The 15,240-nt window shown below is 46.8% G+C and overlaps 1 protein-coding gene across 1 annotated transcript in view; it reads right to left on the bottom strand.

The window, feature by feature from the left end:
* The window catches only part of CLTRN (collectrin, amino acid transport regulator), a 34,939-nt gene that overhangs the window by 17,884 nt on the left and 1,815 nt on the right, over nucleotides 1–15,240 (bottom strand). The window contains exons 3-4 of the mRNA XM_004709944.3: nucleotides 11,498–11,583; nucleotides 2,059–2,172 (exon numbers count right to left, since the gene is read on the bottom strand). Of these exons, the coding sequence (XP_004710001.1) occupies nucleotides 2,059–2,172; nucleotides 11,498–11,583 (200 nt within the window). The remainder of the gene's footprint in view (nucleotides 1–2,058; nucleotides 2,173–11,497; nucleotides 11,584–15,240) is intronic.

Here is a 15,240-nt window from a genome sequence, read left to right as displayed (position 1 = left end):
TTTGACTTTTGAACTATAGGTTCATTATCTTAAATGTTAATATTTATAGAAAGCAAATGAATTCTTTCACTAAGCATTTCTCTTTGGGGAAGAGATAAACATACTTTTCAGACACATGCAAATCCGTGTTCATGACAATTTCTAGGTGCTTTTTTTTAAGGTGCCATCAAGTTGGCTCCAGTTCATAACAAGCCCAGATATGACAGAATGAAACGTCACCAGGTCCTGGACCATCCTCACAATAGTAAGTATCTTTGAGCCCATTGTTGTAGCCATTGGTTGAGGGGCTCCCTCTTTTTCTACCATCTTTTTTGAATAAGCAAGCATGCAGTTTTTCTCCTGGGAGTGGTCCATCTGAGTAATACATGCAAAGAAAGCGAGACAAAGTCTCTCTATCCTCTCTTCTAAGGAGCATTCTGGCTAGATGTCTTCTTCTATGACAGATTTCTTTATTCCTCTGGACAGTCGTGGTATATTCAGTAGGCTTTGCCAAAACCATTATTCAAAGGTGTCAGCTCTTCATGGGTCTTCCTTTGTCATTGTCCAGAGCTTCCCCAGCATTTGAATTTACAGTTGTGACACACAAGAAGTGGACATCACTTGAAGTAAATACAAATTGCATCCTTCTGCTTCTTAGATATAAGAATATGCCATTGGACTATTTTGAAAATCTTTAAGTTTTAGAATGCTGATACAATAGAAATGATTATTTTCTGAAGAAAATCAAATGGACTGTGCCTGGTGAAACATCATTGCTTACTGTCCAGCTGATAGGCTAGTGTGTCCATTTGTAAATATTTTTCACCATTTTAAACAGGAAATGAGACCCTCCATGGAGGGAGTATGAAAAGTGTCGAATGCCACGTGAAAAGGGATTTGGTTCATGGCTGTGAATGGGGAAGGCTGTGTGGAAATGAAAACTCTGGTGGGTGGGGTGAGAACCAGAGGTCCCTGGGTGGTGAAAGCTATTTGCTCTTGACTACCGACATAGATCAGGGTTGAACCCTACCCATTGGAAGAAAGGCCTGGCAATCTGCTTCCATAAAGAATACAGTCAAGAAAGTCCTACGGAATTCTATTGTATAACGCAGGGCTTTTCCATCAGTTGGAACTGACTCCCTGACCACCGTGGTTTTGTTTGGAGGTGGGGATTGTTAAACCAAGCTTCAATTAACATGAGAAGGTAGACTAGTACTTCGGGTGAAGGTCAAGGATTTAGCTCTTAAAATAATAATAATATAGCTCTTTGTGGTGATTGGCTCCAATTGGGGATTCTGGTGGTTCCTTGAATTCTCCTTTGAACCCGTTTTAACATCTTACAAGGTCCCTCAGTATCTATTGAGATAATAAGATCTGTGATATGTGTTCATTTTTAATTTAAGTAGAGTCTCGATTGTACCTTTTAAAGAAAGTGCCTCTGTTAGCAGTCAAGCCTGTACATTGACCTAAGAAATAACAAGGTATGGTCTGCCCCTCAAAACTCCTTACAGCTATTAACTCATTTTATCTTCTTGCCAACTCTGTGAGTGGTATTAACCCCATTTTACAGAGGATGGGGAGAAAGCACGAAAAGGCTAAGCAACTTGCCTGCGCTGAAGCTGAATAGGTAGCGAGAAGCAACTATTCTGGCTCCAGTCCGTGTGATGAACCATCACATGATCATGCCATACAAAGTGTTCTTGCCAAAAGCGGACAGGACTAAACTTTCCTAGCTAATATTTAAGTCAGGATTCCTCAGCCATAGCCCCCATGACATTTGGTGCAGAACGATTCTTTGGTGCACTCTGCCTCCTCAATGTCAGTGGTGTCCCTGGTTGCGACAACATCCCTGCCCCCCAAAAAATGTTGCCAGGTAGTGCCAAATTCTCCTTGGAGGCAAATTGTCCTTGAATGCCCTACAGCAGTCTCTAAGATCAATGAAATGAAACCCTTGACCCTGAGCTCTTGATAAATTAGTCATGCGTGAAGAGGGGATGAAATAGACTTCAGAAAAGGTGAAATCCACTGACTTTCCCACAAGTTGGTGTCTCCCTAGAAAGCCTACTCAGGGGCGATTACCTTATGGCTGACTGCACTTCCACTGCAGGAAGGGTGTGGTTTTTCGAAGGGTCAGTCACCACAAACCAGAAGGACACGCGCTGGGTGATGTTGCAAAGTAGGACATGGGCAATTCTGCAGACAAAGGGGGAGGGAAAGGACATGGTCAGAAAAATTATACCCAATGGCATTTGACCATCCACCCGGAGGTTCAAGGCATAGGAAGAGGGGGGTCTTACCTAAATACGCAAAGTCATTTCTAGTATCGTGAAGAAATGTCTTATGAAGAAAACAAGGACGCCAGGAAAATGCACTCTTTGATTTCAAACTCATAAATGTAAGGACCATTCCTTAAATGGCGAGTATGCCACGCACGGATGAGTAAAGAAATAAATGGGATAGACCAGTGAGGGGAGTTAGGATCTCGAACTCCCTCATCTCTCAGCTGATAGCAAGCTGGCCTCCCCAGGATTCCTCCTTAAACTCAGGGTTGGATCCCCGTTGTTGAGGCCTCTTGGGCATATTCTGTGACCTGCACTTGACTTACATATTTTCTCCCTCACCCCAACCTGGTTTCCGACCCAAGCAATGCCTTGTGCCCATCCATTTGAGGAAATGTTTCTTTCACTCCACCTTGAACACACCTGGGTGACAGAGGGTTTGAATCAATTACCCAGTTGCCTTGGGGCACTTGGCTTGGCAGGCAAATGCTTCTCAACTGTGAGTTGGAAATGTGACTTATTCTACTCGATGATGAGCAGGACAACACCAAATACATGTTTTCATGTTCAAAGAGAAGATGATCTGGAGATGAATGTGTGCCAGCTGAAAACTACAGGAAGAGTCCACATAAGCTCAGCAGTGCCAAGGTGAAAATAATAAATCATCCATGACTCCCACTATATCCCTAAGACATACATTTTACACAGAGAGACAGAGGGGTGGGGGGGAGGGACATTAAGAATCTTTGTGGAAGAATGGAACGTACATCACATTCACTGAGCTGATCATCAGAATCATTTTAAGAGTTTGTTTTTAAATGACGCTTCAGGCGGACGGTGTTCAAGATTGCCTGATAAACTCCAGGGGCAGGGCAGTAGAAAAGAGGAGGGCCCTGTACACGATGGATGGACACAGTGGCTGCAGCCATGAGGCCGAACATAAGGACAATTGTCAGGATGGCGCAGGATCAGGCGGTGTTTCTTTCTGTCATATGCATAACGTTGCTGTGAATTGGTACCGACTCCAACCTTCGGTGTTACATGGCCGAGTGTACCTTACTTTTAGTATGTTTGTGGCATTATCTAGAATTTTCCAGTCGACCTATTATTAGCCTATCTCCCTTTAAGTGTAGGACCAAAATGGAGGCAACCCTTAAGCCCCTCTGGCCAGAGTCAAACGCATGCGATCCACAGGAGAAAAGGATGAAATTGACCTTCTGGTGTCCCTTAGGCTGTCGTGGCAACCAGTTCTGTCCCCTGCGTCTCATAAGGGCTGTCTGGACTCGAATGGAGAGGCCAAATACCCAAACTCAAGAGGTCGCCTCCAGGCAGAACACCCGAACTCACCAAGATGCCTCCCCTCCCCCTTCCACACTTCCACTCCACCCCCACCCCCGCCCCCTCAGGCTCCAACTGTCACCAGGAACTCTAAGTGCTCCAGGCAGACCTCATAGGCAGACGTTGAGGGAACTTCTGGAGGCCTCTCTCGAACTTGCCGCCGACTTCCATGGGCAACTACCTGGGCAAGTTCCTGGGCACAGCCCAGCCCCCATCTCTACACCTCTCCCATGGCATCCCCCCTGGCCTCATGATCCTGGAGCCCGGGGTACTGAGGGAGACTGAGGACTCGCTGCGCTTGCCCAACCAGATGCATCTCCAGGCCATCAGGAGATTCGACCTCTACACCCAGAGGCTGGGGCTCCCCCGCGGCCTCCGGCTCCGCCGCCTCCGCGAGATCAACCCGATCAAGCCCAAGGCCAAGAGGGCCAGGGCCGTGGTGCAGCTCCAGAGCCAGGGCGACAGAGAGAGCATCAAATTCGACGCGACCCTGAAGTTTGAGGTCCGCGACCCTGAGCCACCGCGACAATCTGCCTTCAGGCCGGTGCTGAAGAATGGTGAGCTGCGGCCCTTCGTCCCCAGGCCAGGGCCGCTGACCAAAGGCGGGCCCCCCTGGAAATGCGGTGTCTGCAACATCAACCTGCCGATCGTTCCTCAGCCTACCATGCGCTCCTTCCACCTGATGCTCCGGGGGCCCAAAATGAAGTGCTACCGTCCTCGTCTGCTGCCCAGATTCCTGCCACCACCATACTTCCATCCTTACCTGATGCCCTGCCGCCGCCGCCCACCACCACCACCCTTCCGACATCACCTGCTGCCCTGCTGCCCACTATCACCACCACCACCACCCTTCCGTCCTCGCCTGCTGCCCAACCTGCTGCTGTGACGCTGCCTGCTCACCGTGACCCCTGAAGCTCCCCAGCCTGCTGCCAAGGCCACGCACAGCGGGAGAGCCAAGTCCACAGCCTTCTCTCCTGCCGACCCTCTGTTCTACTCCGAAGTGGGACAGTGACACCCACAGCTCACCTCCTCCTGCTCCAGCCACGGGGCAGCCAAGTCCCACCTTCAGAGCCCACCCTGAAGAGACCAAGTTTGCTTCCCTTCGCCACCCAATTTCCCCAGTTCAAATCATTGAATAGTTTTCTTAATAAAATTTTTGTTTGTGGCAATACTGAGGTGAGTCGTTTATTTTCCTAGAGATGGTCATACTGATAGGCCGCAGAGTTTGTCCATGGGGCAGAATTTATATGCGGATCTGGATCATTTTGAGAAGGGGGGGGATGGGGGTTGTGGAGCTGTCCTGTCCAAACTGGATCATTTTGAGGAGGGGGAGATGGGGGTGGGGGTGGGGGATCTCCTGTCCACTTAAGGGCTTTTAGCAGGATCCCTGACCTCTGCCCAGCAAGTGGTGGCAGCAAATCCACAGATGTGAAAAAGCCAAAATGGCCACAGACGTCCCATCTTCTGATACCAGTGGTGGGGGTGGGGGTGGAGGATGGGAGAGTGGGGTAGGTGTATGGAGGGGGAGAGCTGGAGGAGTGGGGAGGCAGGGAGCAGGTGGGATAAGGATGGAGTGGGGGTGCTGGGGTATTAGAAGTGGGGAGGAAGTTAGTAACTGAAGCAGGGGAATAGCATTGGGGCACAATGACCTCTGCTGGCAGAAATCCTCAAGTTCAGACAGTTTTAGAACACAGATTAAAGCCGTGGAGAACAGTTTGGGGGGCGGGGTGGGGGGTTGTGAATTATTCAGCTTGCCCAGCCTGATAGATAAGCAAAAATTGAGAGACTCTTGAAAGTCTTCACACTGGCAAGACTTCACAAGCTAAATTCCCTGCTGGGAAGCACAGAGGGACTTAGAACCTGGTGCAGGGCTGTGAGAGTGTCCACTGGTCGAACCATCAGAGGGTCCTTCGGAAGGGCCTCCTAGACCTGAGAGCACGCCCACCAGAAACGCATGAGAACTGGCAAGGATGCTGATGGTAGCACTGTGCGTTATAGCAGAGAACTGGAGCAACCTCAATGTCCACCAGCGGGGAAATGGATAAAGTCAATGTGGCAGCTGCTCTCAAGAAGGGCTGGTCCACAGATGAATGCAAGGAACTGAGCCAGGCGCTCTCCACCTGGGCACTGTCAACACCACGGTGGGGCCACACAGTTCTATGCTGTGGGGGCTGTTCTGTGCATGGTAGGATGGTTAGCAGCATCCCCCCACCCCACCGCCTATTTGATGTCAGGTACACCCCCTAATTACAATATATGAGTTATCTTTGTAAAACGTTTTCTGGGCACAGTAAGATAAACGATAAGAAAACACACAAACAGACTGCACGATGGATTAATGGATATTTCTTCTGGGTTCCATGGCTAATGAAATAGCAGATACAAACATATTATGAAAATAATAGAGTTGTTTTCATATTTCAAGATATTGATTGGTTCCAGTCCCTTTAAGGGGGGTCTAAATCATGGTTGAAGCGCGTTTTTTAGATAGTCCTTCTAGGTATCCAAATGCATCAAGTATTTATTATTATGCCACCCACTGTACTAGTAGTATACGTCACACCACTTCCGTCATTCCTCCAAGAATGATAGTAACATAAAGGGCAACTAGTTTTAACTGCTAAGGGTCTTCATCAGCAGAAGGAGTAGTTGTCCTACATGAATATCTTGCCCAGAGCTCTGCTGGTGTACTGGCTATGTGTTGGCCTGTTAACTACATGGTCAGTAGTTTGAAATCATCAGCCGCTCCGAGGAAGGAAGACAGGGCTTTCTACTCCCAGATAGAATTACAGTTTTGGAAACTCACAAGGGCGTACCTCAGGCATGGTGAACCTACTTCTGGGCCGGTCATTTCATACCATCCCCACAAGGATAGGGTGGGGAAAAAAAGAGAAAGGGATTACTGGGCCACTAGTAATTATGTCCACTGTGTCGCACAGAATTTCCTCCAACTTCCTTACCCAGATGTGAACATCGAGTGCCACTCCTAACTCAAATTCACTGCCATCGAGTCGATTCCAACTCATAGTAACCCTACAGGGCAGGGTACAACTGCCCCCTGTGGGTTTCTGAGACTGTAACTCATGGGAGTAGAAAGCCTCATCTTTCTCCCGAGGCATGGCTGGAAGTTTCAAACTGCTGGCCTTGCAGTTAGCAGCCCAGTACATAACAACTACACCACAATGGCCCCCACAGAGACACTGGTAACATACCGTGCAGTGAAGCATGAATATGACCCTTCAAGCCAGTTTTTGGAACTCACACCATATGACTTTGTAGGACTATGCAAATGAGGTCCTTGTGGCCCACCAACGGGATTGGATAGTTTACTACTAATGTCAATAAGGTTTGTGGCACCCTTGTGGGGATGGGACCATGCAAATAAGGTGTATGGAACTCTGTCGTGAGAGGATTGGTCCATTTTGCCATCCTGCTAGGCTTAAAATGAGTCATTCCAGAGGTGGAAAGGACTTCACAACTTCCAAGAACCAAGAACCAAGAGGGAATCACGTGCTGTGGGCCCCAGGTGCTAAGACCCTTCTAGCCCGAGGAAACGGACAGAGAGAGGGCTTTTACACTAGAGATGATGAGAGAAACAGGAGACTGACAGGAGATGGGAATTGGTGGGCTTCCCAGCCCATTGAGAGCTGAGCACCTTTGAGCAGGAGGCTTGCTAGTGAAGAGAGGTGTCAACAGCAGGCCGTGAGGTTGGCGGGGGCGGGGGGGGCAGCACTACAATATATTATAAAAACCCAGCAAAGAAGTAGAGATTGCCCTGGGGGGGGGGGCGGTAAAATGGTTGGAGGCTGTGCAACCCCTGAAGAGAGTGTAGGTGACAGTGGCCCTGGGGAAGTGTAACGGTCAGGAGAGAGCATTGCTGAATGAAAAGAGGGCAGTTGTACATAATTCAGGAGCTAAATTGTCTATGTTGTTGTTCCACACAATCCAGAGAGATCATCCTCTTGACATTTTGGTAACTTTTTTTCATTTTGGGGGTATGAAAACCAGGACTGATGAGCCTATAGAGTCAGCAAGTGGAATGAGGATTTTGGGAGGAGGGGGGTACAGAGGTGGTGGTGGGGTGAAGGGCTAATGACATCAAGGGGTCCATATAGAAAAAGAATATTTGGAAGCTGATTGTGGTCGTAAATGTACAAATCTACTGGACGTGATTAAACTATGGAATGATTTGATATATGCATCCATCCCAATTCATTAAAAAAAACGTTGCTACCATCGAGTCGATTCTGACTCATCTTGGTCCTGTAAGGACGGAAGAGAACTGCCTGCACAGGATTCCCGAAGCGGTAACTCTTTCCAGAAGCAGACTGCTTCATCCCTCTCCTGCAGGGCAGCTGGGAGGTTTGAGCTTCTGACCTTTGAGTTAGCAGCCCATGGTTCCACCCCGTGCCCCACCAGGGTTCCTTTGATGTAATAAGTAAGCTGAAATGCCATTGGTCCAACTCATGGGAAACCCAAGTGTGCTGCGATTTTGAAAAAATTCTCCACAGTGATCATTTTGAACATTTGTTTTTACAAAGGCATGGTGTTAGCACACGCCAGTGGCCCCTTTAAGCCAATCACTGAAGAGGCAATAACAATGTCCACTCCCTCTCCTCAAGTTCAAGCATCTGGGCATCTGGGGTCTAATGTAATCCTCTCAGAATTGGCTCCACACTCCCTTCTCATCAACAGCACCAGACAGGGCCAAATCTTTCCAGGGGTGCTAAGAATCAAGCTCTTGTTTCTGGAACTCAAAGGGGCTCAATGAGAGTTGGGCTGCTGTTTGACAAGCACGAGACCACTAATCCCCTTACCATGGAGACAACAGCACGCTGTTCCTTTGTAGATCACAAGATTTACCCTGGAAAAGTGCGGTTCGGCAAGGAATCCAGTACATGCCCTGTACTGGGCAGCACTTTGCCGCAATCCAATTGGTTTGGATTTTTTGGATATATATGACTCATAAGAGCCCAATAGGACAGAGTAGAACTGCTTCCTCGGGTGTCCAAGGCTGTACATCTCTATGGAAGCAAACTGCTACACCTTTCTCCCTCAGAGCAGCTGGTACATTTGAAACACCAACCTACAGTTAAATAGCACTACACTTATCCACTATGCCACTAGGGTTCATATACATATATGAGCCAAATAAAGGCCATTTTTGGCACCAAATAAACATAATATATATGTATGTATGTAGTATGTATGTATACATGGATAAGTTAAGAACCCTGGTGGCATAGTGGTTACCAGATGGGCGTCAATCCGCAGGGTCAGCTGTTCGAAAACACTGGTCACCTTCACAAGAGAAAGACTAGGCTTTCCACTCCCATGAAGAGTAAACCCACAGGGGCTGTTCTACCCTGGCCTATAGGGTGTCTCTGACTCGGCAACAACTCCTTGGCAGTGAGTTGAGATATATGTATACATAAACATTTCATTTAGAGAGATATATATATCTATATATGTGAGTTGAGATATATGTATACATAAACATTTCATTTAGAGATATATATCTATATATGTGAGTTGAGATATATGTATACATAAACATTTCATTTAGAGATATATATATCTATATATGTGAGTTGAGATATATGTATACATAAACATTTCATATATATATATATATATATATATACACACACACACCGACATGCATAGACAGTAGAGCCCTGGTACTTGACCGCATCAGTACTCGACATAATTGGATTTTGACACAAAATGTTGAGAAATTTTGCATCGCATCAGTACTCGACATAATTGGATTTTGACACGGAATGTTGAGAAATTTTGCATCGGAGCCTGAACAAAACTTCGGAATCTGACCGGACACACGTGATTTTTGTCAACAAAAGTAGTTCGTGTTTCCGTCACGTGGCATTAGTTGGCGATGTTAGTATGTGTTGTTTAGACTTTTTGCGGCTGTGTTCCAAGCATTTTGCTATAATTTTCTTAGTTTTTATGGCTTTATGTACTGCTTTTAGATAAAAAATATGGGTCATAAGAGTTTTTTGAAAAGAATCATCATGATAAGGACTGCTTAACTGTTATAGATATTGTTGATGATAATTTAATAAACCCTTTTAGAAAACAATCAAGGAAATGCTAACAGCCGACCACATTAGAAAGATTTCTTTTTTAGAGAAAGCCAGCCAGGTCCTAGTGCAAACAGGCAAAGAAGGGGGGAAAAAACCTCCTGAAAAGCAGCTACCAGTTGATTTGATGGAAGGGGATTCCCCTTCCAAACACTGACTCTCTCTCCATCCTCCTCTCCACATCCGTGTCCACAGATCTAGATCCTCATCAGTCTCAAGGGATGGGTCATCCTGTGGTTGTTAAAAACTTTTAAAATGTTTTTAAATTATATTATTTAACTCTGAACTTATTTACTTTGAAATGTCTGTGTAATGTTTTGTATAAAAAGGCAAACATGGTAAAAACTTGGTGGTCGAGAATGGATTAATCCATTTTCAGTTACTTCTTATGGGAAAAATGGATTCAGAACTCAACTGCGTCACATCTCGGCACTCCTTCTAGAATGGATTAGTGTCAAGGTCCAGGGTTCTACTGTATAACGTGTTATATATGTGTATCTATACATTTATATTGATGTTGTATGTGTTTATATTGGTATACATATAAACTTTATATACATATATGTATATAAATAGGTCTGTTTGTATGCATATATACTTACATTTATATGCACACATTTATATTGGGTGGTGTTATCAGATAAGCATTGGACTATTAAGCAAAAGGTTGGTGGTTCAAAGCTACCAGCCTCTCCACAGGAGAAAGGCGAGGCTATCTGTTCCCATAAAAATAAGAAATCCTATATGCAGGGTTGCTGGGAGTTGAAGTTGACTCAATGGCGGCGGTTTACTTTTCTACGTTATATTCACAGACCATGTGTCAGATATCGTGGAGTTGAAGGTGGTGGATGAAGAGTAACCATCTTTGCCAGGTTCTGAAATATTTTAGAACTAAGATAAAAGAATGAAGCAGCGAGGAAGCCAATTAAGGAACTTAGTAGGCATCTGTGGCTTTAGCCAGCAAATTGACTTCCTAATTCTATTTTTTCAATCCCAGAGCTAGGTAAGTTTATCTCTGCTGAACCCGGGAGAGCTGAATTGGGCCTGGTCGGGATATTTAACACTCGGATGGCATGCCCCACCTCCACCTCTCACCCCACCCAGCCCCGATGAGGCGCCAGTGTAAAGGACAAGGCAGCCTCAGGGGTATGAGTGTGCCGCAGCAAGCCCCGCTGCTCTCCTGAGAATGCCTGCTGGCTGTGGGTCGGCTGGATCCCAAAGAGAAAGGAACCCACGGCCAATGGTTTCTGCCAGCTCACCAATTAGCTCACTCATTTCACCTCTCAAGGGAAGTGTGAAGATGGGAGCAGAGCCAGCATATTGCCCTAATGGAGGTTCCTCTTGGTGGAAGCAACCATCACACCGAGAGGAGCATTCCTCCCGAAGAACAGCCAAGTGTGAGATGATTTCAAAGTGGACTGAGAGCGTTCACTACATAGACAAGGTGCTCTGAGAGACACCAACCGTGGGGAGACACTGTACGCCTCTCCAAATGAGAGGAGAGTTCTTTAGAATCCAGGTAAGTGCGGATCTAACTAGCTATGTTTAGGAGGTAAAACAAATGTTTACTAATAATTATCTTCAAAGTGCCCATTCGATAAAGAACATGGTTGGACGTGATATAAAGAGTAAGCTGAACTAGACGACACATCTTTCAAATGTCCGATACAAACATGTCTCTTCACACACTTCAGTGAAGGCATGCTTTCCACCAGCCAATTGTGCTTTCCACCAGCCACACACCCTGTCTCAAATAGTGTGCGACAAATCGACCAGGAGATGTTTTCACTGGTTACTTACTCCGTGGCTTCTCTGTTGGGAACTTTTCTCATGGAGAAAGCCACCATGGCCCGAAAGAGGTATTCCTCATTTGTGTCCCAGGTATACTGAAAGAGGAGAAACAGCAGAAAATGAAAAGGGAAGAGGTCAGGGAAACTTGCAGGCTTGGGGCCCCAGTGGCTCGCTCTCACTAAGTCTGGGGACCAGGACCTGAAATGCCCCACCAGGATGTCCTGGGAGGGGCTTCTTGGGGCAGCTCTACTCTGTCACCTGGTGCCACTGTGAGTTGAAATGGACTCCGTGACACCTAAGAGCCGTAGGCCAACTGGAACCACTCAACCAAGGGAGACCAAACCATGAGAAAAGAAAGGCCTGGTTAGAAAGAGCGCACAGACTCCCACCAGCCTGCCAGCCCCTTGGAGACCTGAGGCTGCGGGCTCGGGGCTCACAGGCACCAGACAACCACAAGCTGGGGCAGACGGGAAGCTGAAGATGCCAGACAGCTCTCTCTCCTCTGAGCAGGCAGTGCAGTCAGCTGTCCAAGCTTGGGGCGGATTTCACCTGCCCTGTCGTGGCTTCCTCTTGGAGCCAAGAGCATGAGCGGGCTGCTGGTCTTCCCTCTGAGTCAAGTTTGGGACACAGAGCAAGCCCCCAGGCCATTGTACATTGGCGAAAGCGTGTTGTCGCTCTACCAGAACCCGCTCCTCCTGGGTGAGTGTTCTAATAAAACAAAACAAAACAAACCCAAACTCACTGTCATTGAGTCAATACTGACCCACAGTGACACTAGAGGACAGGGTAGAACTGCCTTGTGGATTTTGAGACTGTAGTTCTTTACAAGAGTAGAAAGCCTTGTCTTTCACTGAGAGGCTCCTGGTTTTGAACTGCAGACCCTGTGGTTAGCAGCCCAATGTGTAATCCTCTACACCACCAGAGCACCTTTGAGTGTTAGGGCGCCTTTGAGTAAGTGGTAGGGGATTGCAACCTAACCTTTGAAGCTAACCGACTTCTGCTAGGGTTTTCCAAACTTTTTAGAGTCTGATTTCATGCCTAAAAAGATGAATACATTTATTGAGAAAATTAACCACTTAGAAAGGGTAAGGAAAGAGACACTACAGCTACGCTTCAGCATCCCCTACACATCAGCCATTTCACTCCCAAGAGAAAGAACACGTGGAGAAGCCATAAATAAGAACAGTCATAGCAGCTTAGCTACCTTCTGTGCATATACCTGAATCATAATAGGTGCTCCAAAAAGACCCAAATGAACCAAACCCAACCCACTGTGATCAAATAAATTCTGACATAGCGACCTGATCCAGCAGAGTACAACTCCTCCCCAGGAATTCCAAAACCGTAAGTCTTTGTGGAAGCAGATAACTGCGGACAAGCTGGGAGGTTTGTACCACTGATCTTGCAGTTGGCAGGCCAACGCTTAGCCCACTGTGACACCAGGGCTCCTTGGTGGCACATATTAATTTCCTGTGTTTATCCATCATTTTGGATACCTTGCAAGTGACAAGACCGTGAGTGATAAGGAACTAAGTGTATAAACAGCTAAGCCCTTAGAATAAAACCATGGCTGACCTCATGCTTTAGATGAGTCATCAAGTGTAACCTGAGAAAGGTACCAAACAGAACGTATTGGTTTAACTATAAATTCACGATGCCCGCATCCCCAAATGGCCTGGTAATCCCTTCCATTTCTTCATCAGCTCTCTCGCTCTCTGGCTCTCTTCACAGTGACTATTTCAAATCTCCTGAGGGCACCCAAATCCCAAACGGTTTCATCACACCCCAGTTTCATGAAATGTTCTTGCTTCATAGATAACGAAAGTCTGCAGTCATCTGTTCAAACTCACTCATCCTCCAGATGTCCAGATACAATACTTCCACCAGGGACAGACATCCTATCCACCTCCTCCATCCCTCCCTTAAGAACTCTTCCCCTCTGCCCATCTCAGGATGGCCTCCTGTGAATGCAACTCCCCACTAGGCTTGTCCATTTACTTCTCAACAGGCTTAAGCTTCCCCCAGGGGAAGTGGGGGAGGGACAGAAAGCTGCTTTGCTCAATCCTCCTTTCTTGCACATACTGCTGTCTCTCAGCCCTTCTCAGGCACAATTTTCAAAAGGGTTTTCCATGCTCCAGTTTCCACATGTTTACTGTTTGTTAGGGGATGAACTGTGTTCCCATCAAAGGGCTAAAGTCTTAATCCCTAGTTCCAGGGAACATGGCCTTATTTGAAAATATGTTTCTGTGGATGGAGTTTGTTCAGTCAACATTAGGTTACACGGGAGTTGGATAAGGCCTAGTCCAATATGACAGATGTCCTGAGGAAAAGAAAAGAGACCCAATAGATAGGCAACGGGAAGATGACCATGTGAAAGGGTGGGGAGACTTGGAGTTCTACAGTGTCTAAGACCACCAGAAACTAGAAGAGTCAAGGAAGGTCTTTCCCTAAACCTTTCAGAGAGAAGCTCCCAGAACTGTGAAAGAATATTGTTTTAAGTCACCTCGTTTTGTACTTTGTGATGGTAGTTGTAAGAAGCCAATACATTTATGCTCAATCTCAAGCCACTCCATCTGCCTTCTAGCCCCACCAGTCTACAGACACAGCTCTTTCTGAAGCCACCCATGGCCTCCATGTTGCTTAACACAACAAACACTATTCACTCTCATCTGACGTGGCCTCTCAGCAGCATTTGATGGTCTTGGACTCGTCCTTCATCCTGAAGCACGTTCTTTCCTTTCGTGATACACTAGGGTTGTTGTTTGGTTGGGTTTTTTTGGCTCTCAGCCTCTTTGCCTGTTCTTCCATCCACTTTGCAGGCCACCCTCGTCTACATGGGCTTTAAGTTTTCAAGGGTTTCAAGGTTCCCTCCTAGGCCTAGACCTCTGCTCTGGCCACTCTATCTTTTCTCCCTTCACACTGTCACCAAGCCCAGGCTTTTGTTACCACACCTGGGCTTTTGTCATTGACTTAAGGATATCTATCTCGAGCCACCTCTGACCTTTGCCTATGTGGCAATGATACCTCAGACTCAACGTGCTCAAAACAGAAGCCCTGGTTCTCTTAGTGCCATCTGGTTCCCTGGTCCACACAGGGGCCACCATCCATCAATTGTTTAAGCAGAAAAAGGGCTTCACCCTCGACACCTTCTTCTCCTTTGCTTGTTACAGTCCCCAAGGCTCTAGAGTCCCTACCCCTCTCTCACTTCTCTCTCTCCACCCAACATCACTGTCCTTCAAATGAATATCACCTCTCATCTCCACTCCTCCAATTACTCCTCCAATTGCCTCCTAATTGTTTCCTTCCACTCTGATCCCCAGCAGTTTGCCTTCTACACTGTGGCAAAAGATAACATCAAATGTCCCCTTGCCCCCACCCCTGTATTCTTTGACCTGGCCACTCCTTTCTCTCTGAGCTTACTCTCCCCACCCCTCCCCGGGACCAGACACCTCAACCTTCTTTCTAGCCATCAACCTCCCTCTGTGGGAAAGCTTTTTGCCCATTCCCTCTGCCTGGCCTTCTTGTATCCCCTGGTTCACTTCTGCTCCTGCTTTGAGTCCTCACAGCAAGTATCCAGCCCACATTGGGAAATTTCCGACTAGACTCAGAAAAAGCATCTGCCTGATTAATTCATCTGCCTTTACTGTTCCTATAACCCACTAAGGTGCTCTGGGAGTACACTTTAACTTCTATTTTCTATGCATTTATTTCTCAGAGCCTCAATTTTCTATTCAGTGGGAAGGACCGGGGCG

Source organism: Echinops telfairi, unplaced genomic scaffold (genome assembly GCF_000313985.2).
Source record: "Echinops telfairi isolate 266 unplaced genomic scaffold, ASM31398v2 ScPeMD7_53;HRSCAF=182, whole genome shotgun sequence".
NCBI classification, from domain to species: domain Eukaryota; kingdom Metazoa; phylum Chordata; class Mammalia; order Afrosoricida; family Tenrecidae; genus Echinops; species Echinops telfairi.
This window is presented reverse-complemented; position numbering and strand designations above follow the sequence as displayed.